This window comes from Microtus oregoni, unplaced genomic scaffold, assembly GCF_018167655.1.
Source record: "Microtus oregoni isolate MIOR12 unplaced genomic scaffold, Mior012 000080F_ref0000499, whole genome shotgun sequence".
In the NCBI taxonomy this organism is placed as follows: domain Eukaryota; kingdom Metazoa; phylum Chordata; class Mammalia; order Rodentia; family Cricetidae; genus Microtus; species Microtus oregoni.
Window position 1 is genome coordinate 1,411,251 of NW_024544538.1, and position 18,184 is coordinate 1,429,434.

The 18,184-nt window shown below is 41.8% G+C and overlaps 1 protein-coding gene across 3 annotated transcripts in view; it reads right to left on the minus strand.

Annotated features, from left to right (window-relative positions):
* Window positions 1–4,882: 4,882 nt before the first annotated feature.
* The window catches only part of Arhgap36 (Rho GTPase activating protein 36), a 36,620-nt gene continuing 23,318 nt past the window's right edge, over window positions 4,883–18,184 (minus strand). For 2 of the 3 annotated variants that reach the window (XM_041642904.1, XM_041642903.1), the window contains exons 2-13: window positions 11,602–11,760; window positions 10,335–10,400; window positions 9,639–9,865; window positions 9,224–9,416; window positions 8,951–9,006; window positions 8,451–8,601; window positions 7,778–7,926; window positions 7,468–7,644; window positions 7,164–7,261; window positions 6,932–7,038; window positions 6,302–6,484; window positions 4,883–6,091 (exon numbers count right to left, since the gene is read on the minus strand). In XM_041642904.1, the coding sequence (XP_041498838.1) occupies window positions 5,976–6,091; window positions 6,302–6,484; window positions 6,932–7,038; window positions 7,164–7,261; window positions 7,468–7,644; window positions 7,778–7,926; window positions 8,451–8,601; window positions 8,951–9,006; window positions 9,224–9,416; window positions 9,639–9,865; window positions 10,335–10,400; window positions 11,602–11,716 (1,638 nt within the window). In that variant the 5' untranslated portion in view covers window positions 11,717–11,760 and the 3' untranslated portion in view covers window positions 4,883–5,975. Of the gene's footprint in view, window positions 6,092–6,301; window positions 6,485–6,931; window positions 7,039–7,163; window positions 7,262–7,467; window positions 7,645–7,777; window positions 7,927–8,450; window positions 8,602–8,950; window positions 9,007–9,223; window positions 9,417–9,638; window positions 9,866–10,334; window positions 10,401–11,601; window positions 11,949–18,184 lie in introns of those variants that run through there. The other variant, XM_041642902.1, reaches the window with a different exon arrangement.

The following is an 18,184-nucleotide window of genomic DNA, read 5'->3' on the forward strand; positions in this document are numbered from 1 at the left end:
CCAGACTCTCTGTTTATATTCCATCTTTATGCGATGTAATTTTTACTCAATTATTTTTTAATATTTATTTTATTATCTTTACTCCTTTAATCTATGACTGTACTCTTTCTTCTCTCTCTCTCTCTCTCTCTTAAGCCCATATACATTTATCCAATACTGTGACCTATTCCGAGGTCTTTTTCATCTGAATCTTTCTTATTGTGGATCTGTAATCCTTTTCTGACCAGGAGAGTCCTTTTTTTCCTTTTTTGACATGCTAAGTAGGCATGGTTAAGAACAATGCTGTGGCTTTTCCTGTTACCTCTGCACAGTCCAACATGGTAGAAGTATGTTCACCACCTCTGCAAGCCATGTTTATCACCCCAGCCTGAGAGATACAGTGGGTCTATGTTGCCATAAAGCAATTTGTAGCACTCTGCTCACAAGCTTCATTTCAGTGCTCTGTAGCCAAACCTCTCAAAACAGCCAGAGTCCTTCATGATGCCAGCACGAACCAGAAAGCTGGCTCTTAAAGAAACTGTACAATTTTTGCTGCTAATGTTCAGTCAGAAAGCCTGCTCTTAAAGGAGCCACACCTCTGCTTGCCTCTAGCAAACAGCCCACCCAAGAAAATGCTGCTACCAAGATGCTGTGTTTAATTCTGCTCTTTTGTGTCTATAAATCCTTCCCAAGCTCTCTCATATTTTAACCAGAGGCTCTGCTTTAGTTACCAGGCTGCTTAGACCTGAATAATTTCATAGAAACTATATTAATTAAAACACTGTTTGGCCAATGACTTAGGCATATTCCTAGCTAGCTCTTACATCTTAAATTAACCCATTTCTGTTATTCTGCATTTTGCCATGAGGCTGTGGATTACCAGTAAGGCATCTGTCTCCTTTGGCAGCTACCTGGTTTCTCCCTGACTCTGCCTTCTTTCCTCCTCTATCTCTCCTTGGAATTCCTGCCTTTCTATATTCTTCCCTCCCATAGACCAAAGCAGCTTCTTTATTAACCAATGGTAATAAAATATAGTTCAGCATACAGAGTAGAATCCCATATCAACTTCTAAATCCATTTGCTACAAGATCCTGTTTAGGTAGGAAATAATTAAAGAGGAGACACTGGGCCCCTGTACTCTTCATTCCATACCAAGAGCAAATGTTGGGGAACTCAAATATTGTTGGAAGACTTGGGTCTCAGAGGGATTGGAGCTCAGCTCATTAGAGATACATCCATACCTAGAAGTTTCAAGTGACTGGGTATGGTTCGAGTACTGAAATCTATAGAGTGGAGAAGTCAGGGTATATGAGTATTGTCTATTATGCCACTCAGGTTGAGCACAAAATTTGGATATCAAGGAAGTCTGTGTGCTGGTCGTTACAATAAGGTTTATTAAAATGTCTATGTTTATGCCAATGCAGCTACAGTTCCTCAGTTAGTAGTCTGACAGGGAAGAACATAAGAAACTTTCATTTTAGGGAATTCAGAAAGTGAAGGGATTGTATCAAAATGATTTGCTTTTTTTTAATTATCTGGATATTTTTTATTGTTTGGTAGGTTTTTTTTTTATTTGAGTGAGCAATAACGCAAGTAAAAACTTTGTGAGTCATATATTTACACCCACCAAGCTGTGGAATTGAATCTTCTCCCCAGACTTCTGGCCTTGAGTAAGACAGCTTTAGTATTACCATTAACAAAACAGAAAGGTTGGGATAAATTAGTGTTAATATCTGTGGTACCTGGATACAAATGTTGGAGATAGCATTATTTTTGTTGAGCAGCTTTTTCTATGTGGAGACCAAAGACATATTTGGGGGAAAAAGAACCTGAAGCTTACTTACTGAAATTGAGAACCCCCCCCATATGCCTGAGCCAATAGAATCTAGTATTTAACCAACCCAGTTTGGAAGGTGGACTACATTTATACCTATGTATTTGGGCAGGTTATTTAACCTCTCTCTGTTTCAATTTTAGAACTATGGCAATAATGTGTATCACCTGGAATTAGTGTGACTGTTAAGTTAAATAAATGTATGTAAAATGTGTAATAATACCAGATACTTTGGAATAATTACACATGTATTAACTATCATTATAATTATTACAAAGTTTATTATTATAGTAGAAACTCTTGTTACATGACTGTTGTCTATAAACCTCTATTAAAAGAAATAAATAACACTAAATAAACGCAACAGATCATGTGTGTGTGTGTGTGTGTGTGTGTGTGTGTGTGTGTGTAACAATAATACTTAAAGAGGCCCTGGTTTTCAGAAGGAATTAATTGGATTTAGAACTAATTGGGGAAAGGAGAAAGAGGGGGGAATGATGTAAATACAGTACCCATATAGGAAATTCTCAAAAAATAAATTAAATAAACAAGTAATACTCACTATTCCACTTTGAACACGGAAATTTCTTAGTGTGTCCTGATGCTATAAGCTTTCAAGAATGGTTAGTGGTCCCCATCAATCAAACAATAGTTTGACATTATTCTTATGCTTGTACATTATATGTTTCCAACTGCTTCTAGGTTTTCATTTGTCAAAAATTCAAGCAGAGTGTCTCAGTTGAAGAAATCTACCATTTTTCCCATTTAAGCTTCCTGCATCCAAATTATAAATCCTCTCATTAGTTTATTCTTTTTTTTCTTACTTTTCTTTAATCATTTATCTTATTTTAACTCTTAAATTCTCTTTATCAGATCAATTAACTTTTTCCATTTTACTTCTCATTATTTCCCTTCATCCAAGCCTATTATTTTATACCTTTACTGACCTTTGTCCTCTGATTTTCCCCTATGATTACATTGTTACATCCCTATATTTCAAACCATAACATTTTCTCAGTTATTCTATACAACCCAGCCTCTTTTTTCTATATCAATGGTTCTCAATCTTCCTAATGCTGTGACCCTTTAAGACAATTCCTCATGTTGTGATGACCCTCAACCATAAAATTGTCTTGTTGCTACTTTACAACTGTAATTTTGCTACTGTTGTGAATCATAATGTAAATATCTGATATATAGGATATCTGATATGTTACCCTCCAATGAGTTGTAATCCACAGATTGAGAACCCCTCCTTTATATTATACCCTTATATCTTTCCAAAATCACTCTCCATTTGTTATTCATCATCTCATGATTTTATTTGCTATCTATCCTCTTTAACTTATGTCATCCATTATTTTTTCTCACACCCTTTACTTCATATCATCTGTTCTTTATTCTCCTACCATTTCACTTTATCATACATCATCCTCTCCTCTTTATTGCCTACCACTCCCTCCCTTAATTTATGTCATATTTTACTCTTAACTCCCTAGTACCCTTCTTTCTTATCCCTTGACATTCCCTCTACTTTATTGTCCATCACCCCTCCTCCTTACCCCACATCATCCCTTCCTCCTTATCTACCATCATTTCTCCCCTTTATCCCATACCGACTCCCCTCTTTATTCACAATCATCTCCCTCTTTTTCTCACATCATACATTCATATTTACTCTACACTTCTTCCTCTTATCCCATGTCATCTGTTCCTCTTTTTCTCCATTATTTTCCCCTTTATTTCATTTAATCTTCTCTTCTTTAGTCTTCATTATCCTTCCTCCTTAACTTGTGTCATCTCTTCTTTATTGCATCATTCTTCCTCATTATCCCACATCATACCCTCCTCTTTATTCCACATCACCCCCTCTTGCCATGCCACCCCTTAATCTGTATGCACAATAACCCCTCCCCCTTATCCTATTTTACCCTCTCCTCTTTTTCCCATCTTCCTTTTCTTATGCCATCACCCCCTCTTCCTTATTCCTGATCACCCCATTGCCCCATGTCAACCCATCTTAATTTCCATCATCTCTCCTTCTTACCCTATATCATCCTGTCTTCTTTACCCACCATCATGCCTCCCCTTTATCCCATACCATCTCCCTTCTGTTCCCCACCACCCTTCCACCTTATCCTATATCATTCCCTTCTCTTCATACACTATTATCTATTCCCTTCATCCCATGCTGTACCCTCCGTATGCCCCTTTAACCCATTTCATCCCTTCCTCTTTATCAACCATCTTTTCCTTTAAGCCCATGCTATAGTCTCATCTTTATCTACAATCAACCCTCCCCATTATCCTGTCATCCCCTCCCCTTTGTTGCCCGCCTTTCTTCCATTTTATTCCCTATCATCCTTCCCGTATATGTCCCTCGTTCTTATTCCTGATCACCCCCTTATCCCATGTCATTCCATCTTCTTTATTTTTTTATCTTCTTTCCTCCTTACCCATATCATACCCTCTTCCTTATCCACTGTCATCTATCCCCTTTATACCATGCCATCCCTTTCTTTTTATCTACAATCATCCCTTCCCCTTATACCATGTCATCCCCTCCTTTTTATTATCCATCATCCTTTCATATTATGCCATGGCATCCCCTCTTCTTTATTCTTCACCACCTCTGAATCTTTATCCCATATCATCACTTCTTCTTTATTAACCATTCTCTCTCCCCTTTATTTCATGGCATCTCCTCTTTATTCCCCATCACCCATCTCCCTTATCCCATATCATTCCTCCTCTTCATTCAACATCATCTTTCCCTTTATTTTATGTCATACCCTGTTTATCCCCCATCATTCTCTTTATCCCATGTCATCTTCTCTTCTTTATTTCCTATCCCCTCTTCTCCTTCTCATATCATTCAGTTCTTCTTTTTATTCCCTATCCTCTCTCCTTTTTATATTGTCATCTCCTTGTTTTTATTTCATATCAACCCCTCCCCTTTCTTGTTCTTCTTTATCTTATTTTTCCCTTTAGATCACCACTTAGAGCTTCCCAACTCACCCCCAAAATTCTAAGAGAAAAAAACACACTGTACACCATGAATATGCTGCTGACACAATACAGATGTTTATTAATGATGAAATGCCAGAGAAGTTTTAACAATCACAAATCTTCGAGCTCTGTGGTTGTTATCCATTGTATGATCAGTTTCTATCCCTCAATACAAGACTTTCTTCATTCTAAGGACCTTAACAGTTGTTACCCATAAATATCAGTTATAATTTGGATGTCATACATAACCCATATCTGTATTTTACCAGAGCAAGTCCCCAAATTTGTACCGTCCTGCATAGAGGAAATACGGAGACGATAGGTAAGAAAGTTTGTAATCAGGTTGCATTGACTACTTGGAATTATATGTCTGTGCCTAGCTAGTTGTTTTACTGACAACAAGGGTGTGAACACTCGCTGTCTTTAAAACATGTTCAGGACTAAAATCTATTTTTTTCCTCTAACGTTTGACCCCAGAAAAGCTACTTAGGCTTACACTTGAGAATTCCCTGTTGGCATGTCATGAGCAACACTGCACAGAATTTTGGGAGTGGCTGTTTGACGAGCCATTGGTCTAAATAATTTGAGGGGGAAAATCCTGAGGCAGTGGAATTGCTGCAGGGACATGGGTATGTGTGAGTTGGTGTGACACAGTTTAGCATTAATTGTTTTTCAGCTGTCTGTAGGCTCACCTAACGCTCTAACACACCTCTTGAGGGCCTTTCCAGTGAGCTCTGGGGAAGAGAATAGGAAAGTCAGGAAAAGCATGCAATCCCCTGGGGTGGGGGTAGGGAAAGCACCTCGAGATTTGTGAGCTTCTCTGGGACAGATGTTTATCACAAATGTAACATCAATTAAAGGAGGGGGCTGTAGTGAGAGAAAGCCTGGATCAGGGGCAAAAGAGAAGTAAGGTAGCACCAGGGAGCCTGGGCATGATGCAGAACTATCTCTGCTTTTACCAGCTGAAGATACCAAGCATCCCCAGGAATGGGGCTGGCAGTGTATTTGGAATTCCCATCCTGACCCGAGCATCAGGTGGAACTCCTTCTTACCCTCAAGTCTTTGTCTTCAAGACTCCTGAATGTTTCCTGTGGCATTCCAGGTCTACCCCCTCCCCTTTCCCCTGTCCAGCACCTTAAGGGAGGGAAAAGATCTAAGGAGAAAAGCCTTTGCCAGATTTGCCCCCCTTCTCCTGGGGGTTACCCTCTTCTTCCTCGTTGTCATGGGAACTGGCAGTGGTGGGAGGCTCAATGGGCTCCTCAGAGGAACCTGTAAAATAGTAGCAATGTTAACTTCTTATGTTTCTGGACTTTATACTTTGCACACAACCTAACACGCCAACACCTAGTTTTGAATTTCAAATACGATAGAAGGCAAAAAGACAGAGCAAGTAAATTCACTCCCATTTAACATGTTCATCATTACTTGGGGCATTTATATTATCTGGGACTTCATTACTGTATGGGGTTTCATCATTACCTGGGATTTCATCAGCGTCTGATTTGTCATCTTCCTTGTTTGGAACTACATCAAGATAGGGAACCTCTGCAATGTCCAGCAGGTCATCATAATAATAATAATAATAATGTCCTTCATCAAAGTCATAGTTCAGGTTGTCTCCAGAGTTCAAGATATCCTCCATATCTGGGGTTTCTTCAGGACCTGGAACCACATCAAAACAAGGTAATTCTTCAAAGTTTGGGATCTCAATGAGTTCTGAGATTTCATCAAGTTCTAGAATATCCTCAATGGGAGGTAGGCCATCAAAATTTAAGATGTCATCATCATTCTTACCAGCACCCTCCTCATCCTCACCATCACCTTCTTCATCAAGCTCTCATATGCCCTCAAGATGTGGGCCATGAATATCTAGGTAATGTGGGATTTCAAGACCTTGAACTTTCCCCTAAACTACTCCCTCCCTGAAATATTCAAATATAACTCTTCATTTACAGACGTATTATTCTCGGAGGATTCACTTTCCTTCCTCAAGGGGATCATCTTCAGCAAGGACCTGGTCATCTGGAAAAGCCTAGCCTTCTGCAAGGGACTGACCTTTGGGAAGGGCATGACTTTTAGAAGAGATCTGGTCTCTAGAAGGAAACTGACCTTCATCAAAGGGCGGGCTCTGGGCAAGGACAGCAGCCATGGCTTCAGTAACGTTTTCCACTGGATCAGAAAGCATAGCATCCTCTTCCATCTTTATGCGAGCGCTCCTAAATGGGAAGAAATTTGAAAAAGTTAGTATGTTTGCCCCAAAGTTGATTAAAACCAAGATGGCATGGCTCTGTAAGTCCTATAGGCTAAACATAAACAATCCAGAAGTTAAAACCACACTCACTGGATCTTCCTCAGATTCCGGCGTCTGATAAAATCCAGTGCTTCAGGGCTGAACTTCCACACACGCTTTGCAACCTGCTTCTGAATATGGAGGGGCACCTGGAGGTAAAAATAGTAACCTTAACTGTATATTCCTTCTCATTTTTACTCATGTTTATTAGGTGTTTGGGACTGAAGGCAATGTGATAAGCAGATATGGAAGGAATTTCTAGAATAGAGGACTTGGTTATACATATGGAACTCTCCCTTATCCTGTGAACAGAAGAGGAATGTGTAGAATAAGTATATTTTAAAACTCTGCTTACCTGGAAGAGAACATCCCAGTTATCAATCATGGCACGGACCACATTGGCAGATGCAACATAGTGATCAATCCCCAGCTTTATCTTCCTGGATTCCCTCTTGGCTACCTTCCCCTTCTTCAGGAGAGTAGATCCAAACACCAAGGCCAAGTTGTTGGAAGTCATTCGGTTACCTGGAACCTAGGTAAGGAAGTGTGATCAACCTTGACGTAGCACTAGAAGCTTCCCAGATAATGTATTTTTTATTGTTGGTTTTCTCTCTTTACCCACTTTACAACCAATTATTTCACTATGCTTTCCAACAAATTGTTACCAGCTGTCCATCAGGGCCAACGGAGTCTTCGCAGTGCTCAGTGATTTCGTGCAGTGTCTTCAGTAGACGTTCAAGGGTATCGCTGTGGCAGGGCGGCATCAAGTAGACCAGCAGTTGCAGGGCAGAAACCTGATCCTCGGGCTTCAGAGCTACAAGAAAGAAAATGAGGGTGGCTCAGAGGGCTAGTCTTGGCAGCAGCCTGATATCAAAGGTGACACATTTCTGCCTCATGGTTGCTGGTGATTGTGGAGGCAGTACCCAGGAAACATGCTTTTGCTTCCTTCCAAGACATCTGACTGAGATCAGGGCCTCTGAAAATAAGTGCCCTTCTCAACCTCAAAGTCAAAGTCAAATCTATAGAGCCTGGTTCTTCTTTGCCCTGAGAGGGCACAATTAACAACTTCCAGAAGCTTAAGAGAAATTTCCAAGCAATAGATTTATAAGGGAACAGCAAGAGACACAGAAAGAAACCTTGAGAGGGTTTTTATTAACTTTTATTTTCATTAGCAAATAATGAATTTGTATTCTGGAGAGGTATGTATATTCTGATGTTCATTCTACCCTAGATTCATGAAGCTCCTATAAATTGAGTTCTCTCATTATGCTCCCTAGATTTGTGTATTGCTTCTTTTACTTGCACCACCATTGGGGGGGGGGGGGGCAGAAGACTCACTTGCAGTCAGGAGGAAATTCATGTACAGATCATCAGGAAGCAGGGAGTCCTTCATTTCAATGAAAAAATCCTTGAGGAGTGCGGCCACATCATGGACATTCACGCTGTCATTCAGTTCAATATCCATACCATTGTCAAATAACTCTCGGAGCTAAAAAGGGGAAAAAAAGATGTAAAAAGTCTGCCTTTCGCACCATAGTCTTGGTCTTGAACAGTTATTCAAGAAGTGTAAGGCTTCAGTGAAGACAGCTGGCAATGTTGTGTATCTAGGGGTCTCTGCGAGTTCGAGGCCAGCCTGGTCTACAAGAGCTAGTTCCAGGACAGGAACCAAAAGCCACGGAGAAACCCTGTCTCGAAAAATCAAAAAAAAAAAAAAAAAAAAAAAAGATGATCTTACTCCCCCCATCAATCATGCCACTACCCTATGTCTATGAGAGAACCCTTATTCCTCTCTTCCTTTTCTTACCTAAAGAACAAACATGCAAATACAGTCAGTTTACCTGAAGCACTTTCTGGAAGGAGTACTCAATGGTGAAAATCCCCACGGAGTTTAACCCTGAAAGAAGAGATCAGAGTTCTAAGCATCTATGACCCTTGTTTTCCAATTGCTTCCCTTTTTCTCCTTTAGCAGTTGCATCCCAACTTTCAGGACATCAGGGGAAGTCTATTCAAGCCCTCCATCCTCTTGCTTCTCTCTCTCCCTTTCTAGAACATTCTTCCCTTTCCCTTTAGTTGTCGCCTTCCTTGATTTAACTCTAATATGGCTTCCTTACCATGTTCCTCAATGAACTTGCAGCAAGTCTCAACAACCTGGGGGACTTGTTGAACAATTGGGTTGAGGCTCATCTTCCTTTTGGATCCCAGAAGGCGCTGCCCGATAGGAAATGAATGATTGGAGAGCTGTAGGGTCCGCATCAGCAGAGCCCCATCCTTCAGTTCAGCCACGCTATCCGCAGACACTGCACCCTGTGGGAAAATCCAGATTATCTTAAAACGGAGAAGGGGCATTCGTTGGGACCATCCTGAGTGCTGCCTGACATTCAGAACCTGATAATCTCTCTGTGGTAAGACGAGCCCACCCCTTCTATTTCTGTTCAGTCTCCACACCATAAGGACACCATAAGGACACAAGCTTTGACTCCTCTCCACAAAGGGCCCCTTGCCTGAAACCTCTAAGACTGAACTCACTCGACGACCACGGCGAGTGAACTCTGTAGGCAGGATGGGCGCATTCCTCCTGTGACCTAAAAAGCGCCGCATGCGTCCAAACATCCTTTGCACCGCGTTTCCCCGATGGCCGGAACCTGTGGCATTTTCAGCCTCCATTGCCGCCATCAGTTCAAGGTGCTTGCGGCGGGTAATTTCATTGACCAGCGCCTCTTCCAGGCGGACGCCAAAGGTCTTGAGAGACGCGGCTGGGAAAGAATGAGAAACGTCAAAGACCCGCAGCATTTGTATTAGGTGGGCTACATGGGCTTATGGTACTCTTCCTAGCATTCATCAATAATCAACCCCTCCCCCGAGTCCCACAGCGCCCCTCCCTGGGAAGCAAGAACCTGAAATAGTTAAAGATGACTCAACATTACTCAGCTACCCCGACGTAGCTGAAGGTCTCATCCCTGCCTATATTTGCCAGTGTTTGACCACCTTGAAGCAATGAGGGAGATCTATCTGGGGTACATCCACAGGGAAGCTAAGGCAGGAGCAAGCAGTTATTCCTCCATTTTCTGATGCAACCCTGGGGGGGGGCGGGGTTTCTGGGACGAAGAGGAAGAGTCCTCAGAAGCAATCAGCATCAGCAAGAATACAGTACGCAGGGACACACGACCAGGGGGGATTTTGTCTTTTATTTATTTCCTAAGGAAAAGAAAAAAGCCCCCTCACCCCTCTCCCGTCCTCTCAGAGTCTTAAGCCACTTCTTCAGGGTGTTTGGACGGCCAGTGGGTAGAGCTATGAAAAGGAAAAAAAGAAAAGACATATACATTCACATTCATATAGGAAGTGTTAAGTAACTAAAACATCGCAATGAATTGATCTGCCGAGTGGGGAGGTGGAGTGGGAAGCTGTCCAGCCCAAGAAAAGTGTTTTTGCTTTCCCCCAGCCTCTGTTTCCCCTCTTGACAACAAGATTTGTCCTACCTAGCACATGTAAGATTGCAAAAATTTAACCTAACCAGTTTAATGAGCTGGATGCATCGTGTTATGAACTAATAATTTCTCAGCACAACACTTAAAACGTAAATTCAAAAGCTCAGAGGCGCTCAGATCATGCAACAGGCGAGGGGAGGGGCTCTGCCTGCAGCGCCACCACGGGTGAGGGTCGCCAAGTTACTGCGGAAGCGCTCACGCGCAGATTTGCCGTCGGCTCCTTGTGCTGCGGGGAGAGAATCCGCGATACCTGGCTGTTTCTCTGCTCCAAACCCCCGCAGTGATGACTACCAGCGGGGTCTCCTTGCCTTTTTGCTTCACCCAGTTCAAGCTGCGCCAGAGGTGCGCGCCTTGCTAACGTGACTTCCACCCCTGCACTTCCCAGTCTTAAGGGAGAGCCCCTCAAACATCGCGAACATCTCCCACATCTCCCACCTCCCCTATAGCCTGCAGTCAAATCTGTGCGCACCCCTGAGATTTCCCGAGCCCTGGGATCCGGTCCTGTGCCTGGTCCCCTGACTTCCCCGCAGCCAGCAGAGCTGGGTTGCGCTCCGAGCGCACCGCTGCCAATCCCAAGCCCGCGGCGCCTTCCAGCTCTTTACCGGGGTTGGCGCGTCTCTCTCTGCCTCTTTCCCACTGTCTCTATCTCTCCCCACCGAGCAGTCTCTTCCCGTCCCAGTCCTCTTTTAAAGTGTCCCCTTTGAGCCTAGGTCCCTCTTTGCCCGATTTTCCCACTACAGCTGGTGAGCCCAGTGTCTGCACCTGTCCTCGGTCTTACCGGGCTTACGGTCCCCTCAAAACCCCAAGCTTCGACTACTCAACTAATCTTTGGAGTCTCTTCTAAAATTCTACAGATAGTTTTGAACTCCCTTTTCCTCCGTTCCCGGGGGGCCAGGGACCCCCTTATGAGACGCCCCCACCCTCCAGGACCTCCTATCTGCCCCATCCCGCCCGGGGGTCTACTCGCCGGAAAGCGAGGACGCCACACTCCGGGTATATCTCACCCCTGTCCGGCTTGAATTCAGAGAGGAAATGTCTGGCCACGAGTTCGTGGTAAGCAGTCTCTTGCAGCTTCAGGCGCTCCAGCTCGGAGAGGCTGTGTATGGATACCATGTCCATCGTGCCGTCCGGGTTCTGTCCTGGGTCTCCTCCCAGGACGCTCACTAAATAAATGAAGGCAGACAACAACAGCAAAAGAAGCATGATTTTGGGGCAGTGTGCCCTTGCTGCCTTCAGAAAAGGGATGCAGCCACCCATTCTGGAATCAGATGGAAACCAAGACTGTATCATCCAACTGTCACTGGACCTAGTGAAGGGAACTGTGGGGGAGAGGTAAAGAGGGAGGGAAAACTGGGAGGTGGCTTCACTCTCAAGCTGGGCTGTCTCTACTAGCTTATTCAAGGGGAGTTGGAGAAGCAAACGCAACTTGAAAAAAAAACCCAGCTCTGAACTGATAGGCAGTTCAGAAAAGAGGAAAAAAACTAACAAAAATAAAAAAAAACAGGTTTTTAAAAACCAAGTAATCTTGTATTTTTTTCAAAGCACTTTGATACAACAATAAAACATAATAATTTCTATTAACTAATTAGAGCACTGATAATTTTTCTTTTCATGATGATGCCCTAAAGCTGTCTGGGTTAGATAGATAGGAGGCATCTAATCAAGCTGGGAGCATTTTAAGTTTAAATAACTCTTTCAGAAGACAAACTGGACACATGGATCTGAAGCCAAAATTTGTCCCCAGACCTTTTGACCTAGTAATTTCCCTTCTAGGAATCTATTCTAATGAAATCTTGCTACAGACAGGAAATATCATATACAAATGAACCATCCAATAAAAAAACTAGCCCAGTAATGAGGTTAGTTATATAGATTATGTAATAAATAGCATGGAAAATGATGCAACCATATATTGATGCTTATAAAGAGATTTTCAACAACAAATACAAAATGCAGAAGTTATGATCACCTTTATGTAAAGAAAAACATGCATAAAACACTAAAACAAATACCCCTAAATTCTAACAAATAGTCTTTAGTGGCAATATTTTGTTTGCTTTTACTTTTCTCATTTAATAAATCTGATTGTGTTGCATTCCCTGGGGGAGGGGAATCAACTTTTATGAAAAAAACTTCATCTCTAGATCATCTCTAGTGAGACTCTAAACAGAATTAGTGATCACAGTGAAGGTTGTCTTAATGTAATGACAAAAGTGTTTTTAGATGTCCTTCCTCCATGGCTCTAACTGATGCTGTGCTCAGGCTTCACACTCCTCAGTGGAGCCCTCCCTGGACCCTACATAGCATCTTTTCTCACATCTTCTGTTACCCATTTTTTCTTTCAGTCATTTATTAAAAGAAAAAACAAATCTGTATTTGCTGCCTACTGTGATACTGTTCCTTTCATAAAAGACTGTACAGTGCAGTGAAAGCCATAGACAGGCTAGCAACAGTTTATAAAACCTTTTGATATGGCTGCTGGCAAAGGTATAAACAAAGAACTGTGAGAACAGAAAGGAGAAAGTAGTACCTAAGTCTGCCTGGAGACAGAGTCAAGGGGAGGGGGAAGAAGACAGAGGAGAGAGACAGAGACAGAGACAGAGACAAGATAACAGTTTGTGCAAAGACAAAGAGATGAAAGAAAGATTGATATCTACCTAAAGCAATATACAGAAGCTGGAAGAAGATAAATCATGAAAGGCCCCATAATGCCATGTTAAAAGGGTGGACTTTTTTTCTCCAGGTAATAGGGTACCACTATAGGGTTTTAAGCAGGAAGTGACAGAGTCATAGCTGTAACTGAAAAATCACAAAGAGCCATGAAAACTCTAGTTTGAGTAGAAAGCCTGAAGCAAGTAAATCAGCTAAGGGGCAAAGGGTTGGTTACATATATCAGATATCCTGCATGGAAATGTCAAGATTTAGGGCAAAATTAATTTGAATGGAAAGGGAAAGTTTAAGATAGCTTCCACATTTATGGTTTCTGTGGATACGTTTAAGGCTAGTTTCAGTCAGAGAAAGTAATTTGGGACATGGGGAACTAAGCCTTTTGACAAAAGAAAGTAACCTCATACCAATTTTCTAAGCTTTCTTCTCATCTGGGGGTTTACAAATATGTTCTATATATTATCCTGAGAGCAGCTTAAAATTCAAAGATCAGATTATGTGATTGTTGACAAAGAAGAGTATTTATCATACAGTAGTCTAAATAAATGAGGTATAGAATCTATGAAGAAAACATACTTCTTGAGTTTTATCAACAAAATTCTCTTTTACCCACTTACCTTAATAGCAAGCCATAGATACCAGAAACGTCTGCTGGATAACTGAGACCCAGCCTGAGAAAGAATGAAGGCTGTTTCTTGGCATTGAGATGAAGCCAAGATGAAAGCCCACAGATTCTAAAGCTCATTCAATTGCAAAGCACATACCCTGAACCCAAGGTATGAACCTAAGCTCGACCACCAAATAACAATCAAAAGTGACCATTTAAACCAAAGGCATGTGCATTTAAGTGCATTTCAGACTGAACTTCTAGCAAGCCCCACCAACAATAACAAACCTAAACACTATCAAATGAGGGTCTCATCTTGTCACACAGTCTAGCTTTGGTTTCAAATTTCTGATCTCCCAGTCCCCCCCACACCCTTATTCCAGTCCAAACATCTTTGTACCTCTCTTGGAGTTGCAGCTATTTCTTCCTGATGCTTACCAGAGCTGTTCACGCAAAGAGCAGAGCTGGTTCTTTCCCCAAAAATACAAGATGAAAATAAATCCCTCCCCTCCTCAAAAAAAAAGTGAAAACAAACAATGAAACCTCAAATCATCATCAGCCTGAAAAGAGAGAGAGAGAGAGAGAGAGAGAGAGAGAGAGAGAGAGAGAGAGAGAGAGAGAGGGAGGGAGGGAGGGAGGGAGGGAGGGAGGGAGGGAGGGAGGGAGGGAGGGAGGGAGGGAGGGAGAGAGAGAGAGAGAGAGGGGGGGGGAGCGAGCGAGCCTTGGAGAGATGAGTCAGCCTAGATGCTTACAATTCCAAAGGAAATCAAAGGCCTTACAATAAACCGTTTGTCATTGCCTCTCTGCTTGAGCATACAGGGCTGAACTTAACAACAGTCATAGTCTGCCGGTATTGCCAACAAAATTGACTCCATCTTATATACCTTCAACCCTCTCAGATTCCAAGTAGGCCCAGAAACTGTAGCAGAGCTAGCAAGACCAGAATGCCCCCAAAAGAAGCAAAGAGGAAACACAAGGAAGGGATAAACAGGCTTTAGCACTAAGGGACAGGCACGAAAACAAGGGTTTTTTTTTTTTTTTTAGGTTTAACCAATCTACTTGTCCTCAATCATGACTTGCCAAACTGAACACAAAAGAAGGCTCACCACAGGGAACAAAGTGCCAAGAGACCTCTCTTGCATAATGTCTTCTCCTCCCCCCTTTCAGCATGCCGTTTTGAACTCATAGTCATTGAAACAACCATGAGATCAAAAAGATACCCAATGAGGAATTTGAACGCAAACAATCCAAGACATTTGCAAAAATAATTCCTTAACACAAACACCTGTAGTGGGCAATAAAGTTAGAGCCAACACCACGCTTTCTTATTCCTTAGCTGTATATGCATAGGAAAGCCAGTTGAATTCTGAGCCTTGGTGATCTGCTCTGTAAAATGGGGAAATAATATAGATTCCATTTCAACAGTAAATGTTAAATTAATAGTGTGTCTGTGGTTAGTAGCAGTAATTTTTTAAATAAACATGTAGTATAAAAGATTCATTGCAGAGGGCTCGAATCTGTCTAAAACCATCAGGCTGCAAAAATGATTACATTAAATAGGAATTTGTATTGATGCATTGACTAATCCACTCTGCCCAATTTCTACTAAGTTTGTATTAAATTAGCACAGATAAAGAGATGTAGGGATCTATTTAAAAAGCTCTGTCTTCTTCACTCTTCAACCTCAAGCATTTTTAATCTTACAAGAGTCAGAAAAACTAACTGCATAATTAAATATTACAAATGCTGTTATTCAGATTAGTAAACTGCAACTATGTCCTCAAATATAGTTCTCTTTCAAACCATCCAGTTTTACCATGTTACCAGCAAAGGACCATATAATATCATTTAGATCAGTGAAAGAATTCAGAAATTAGCAGATATCAAGCAGGAGATTCTGAACAGAGGACAGAGGGAGAAATCAAGTATTGAGCAATACAAATGGTGGGGGAAGCACTTTTGGGTGGCATCAAAACTGTTCTCTATGTCCTCCTGAAAAGCATGGCACAGATGGGGAAACAAATTAACGTTGGAAAGGTCAACCACTTCAACACAGAGAGGACAGAAATGCTCTCAGTTAACCATAAATCCACAGCCTTCACAACTTGGGAGTCTAATTTACTCCATTGCTCCCATCAAATAGTTAGGATTGGTCTAGCTCTCACTAGTAAACATGGATGGAAAATAAAAACAGGGATCACGCTGACTCTGTTTTCTGAATCTCTATTTATTAGGCACCTTGTGGCATCATTAGAATTTTGCTCCTTGGAGTTTGAGAAAATGATAGAGCATGGGGCTGGGTGCCCAGAAGGTATTGCATTTATGTTATTCAAATGTGGACAGGCAGTGACAATGGGTAAAGACATCCCCGTTATTACATCACAACTTGAGAAAGAGATACAGAGCTCTAGCTGAACAGATCTGGGCACCGATATGGTCTGCTGACACATTACCTCATTCATCTCAAGCATTAATGAGTTAGCCTTTAAGTTGTTATCCCAAAACCTCCATTTCAGCAAAGGCTGCAGATGCAGTGAACAAAATGACTCATTTTAGCCCGTGAGGTGGTGATGCCCCAAGATAATGAAATCTGAGGAAAGCGTTCTTCAGTCCATGCAGTCGGCCCATCATGGCATGACAGAAGCTCATAAACAGGAGAGAGTATTGTTAAATGTCTCAAGAAAAGCTTTGTATTTAAAAATCTGCTTAAAGCATAGTGTACTATGAGAACTGTAGTGAAACTTAGCTGCCACCTAGTCCAAAACCTCTTTTCTGCATTTCAAAAAGCTAAGACTTAGAGACTGAACATGAACCCATTTCTTAGTCTCAGGACATTTTCTACTGGCCCATCTAACAATTCTCTCAATGGCTGCAAGATTTTTGCCTTGCTAGATGATGAACTCTCAAGAATGCATACATAATCAAAGGCTAATTCCAAAAAGCCAGAGGAAATCATATAGAAGGCAGGCAGCCGCCAGAAATTACAGCATCTTTGTACAAGAAGTACAATCGTCATTCCATAGAATGTGGAATGTCCTTTTTAAATTTTATGGACTTTAAAGAAACAATTCCAGCTCAGGGTGGTGAAGGGCAATTTTTATGCTATAAACATCCCAGAGGATAGTGTATACAAAGCAATGCAACATCAAATACAAGATGCAGATTTTCTCACTATTATCTGCAGTATGTGTCAGGGTGCATAATGGTGCCGCCATACAAACTGTGCCATCTCCCCTCCCCCTTTAATTGCTATTTCTATTAAATGGTAGCAGAAGAGGCAAAAAAATAAGATGTTCTATCAATGGGTCATAAAAAAAATAATGAATGCTTAATTTGCCTCATGCTTCTCATTTTCTCAAAAGCTTTCTATGTGTCCTTTATGTCTAGACCCTGGCACACAGTAGGTGTTCAGTAAGTGTTCATTGGGTGAATCATGGGATTATAAAGTCTAAGGGTTTGAAAGAACATAAAGCTCTCGCAATTAAAACAGGTGTCTATGATTCATGAACAAATGAATCATACCACCTTCTTCTGACAACAACCCCTGGAAAGGTGGTGGGTTGGGATTATCCCCTCTTTACAGAGGACAACAACAAACAAGAGTTCTTTCTTGAGAGCTTGTGGTATAACTAAAGTTATATAAAAACCGTGGAAGAGGTGGGAAGAAAAGCCTTTCTGTGTGTCTGTCTGTCTGCCTCACTTCCTCTCCTCTCTGTCTCTCTGCCTATGTCTATCTATCTGTCTCTACCTCCCTCGCTGTCTGTCTCTTTCTCTGTGTGTGTGTCTATTTCTGTGTGTGTGTGTGTCTCTCTCTCCCCTCCCTCTCTCTGTCTGTTTCTATCTGTTGCCCCTCTCTGTCTCTCTGTCTTTGCCTCTCTCTCTCTCTCTCTCTCTCTCTCTCTCTCTCTCTCCTCTGTGTGTTTCACAGTGGAAACCAAGAAGTCTAAATTCAAATCTCAGCCTTACACATTCAAAAACCAAGTGTATGACTTAGAGAAAAGTACCTCATCTCTGTGAGTCTCAAGTCCATGCCACTGTTATATAACAAATATGGTACATGTTACGTGTTAACATGATACATGTTAACCCAAAGGTAAGGTGGGATGAAAGAACCCTCTAAAGGGTTCATTTGTCCCAGACTGAGGACTCTCTCTCTCAACTTCACTTTGCAAGGACTGCCAGACTGAAGCACTTCTTTCTGGGAAGGGGGTCTCTGCCTGCCAAAGAATACACCTGACCCAGCTTTGAAAAGTTAAAATGAATACTCATCTACTGCCAACAGGAAGCACACTTTCAGAGGGTAAAGGAGAGCT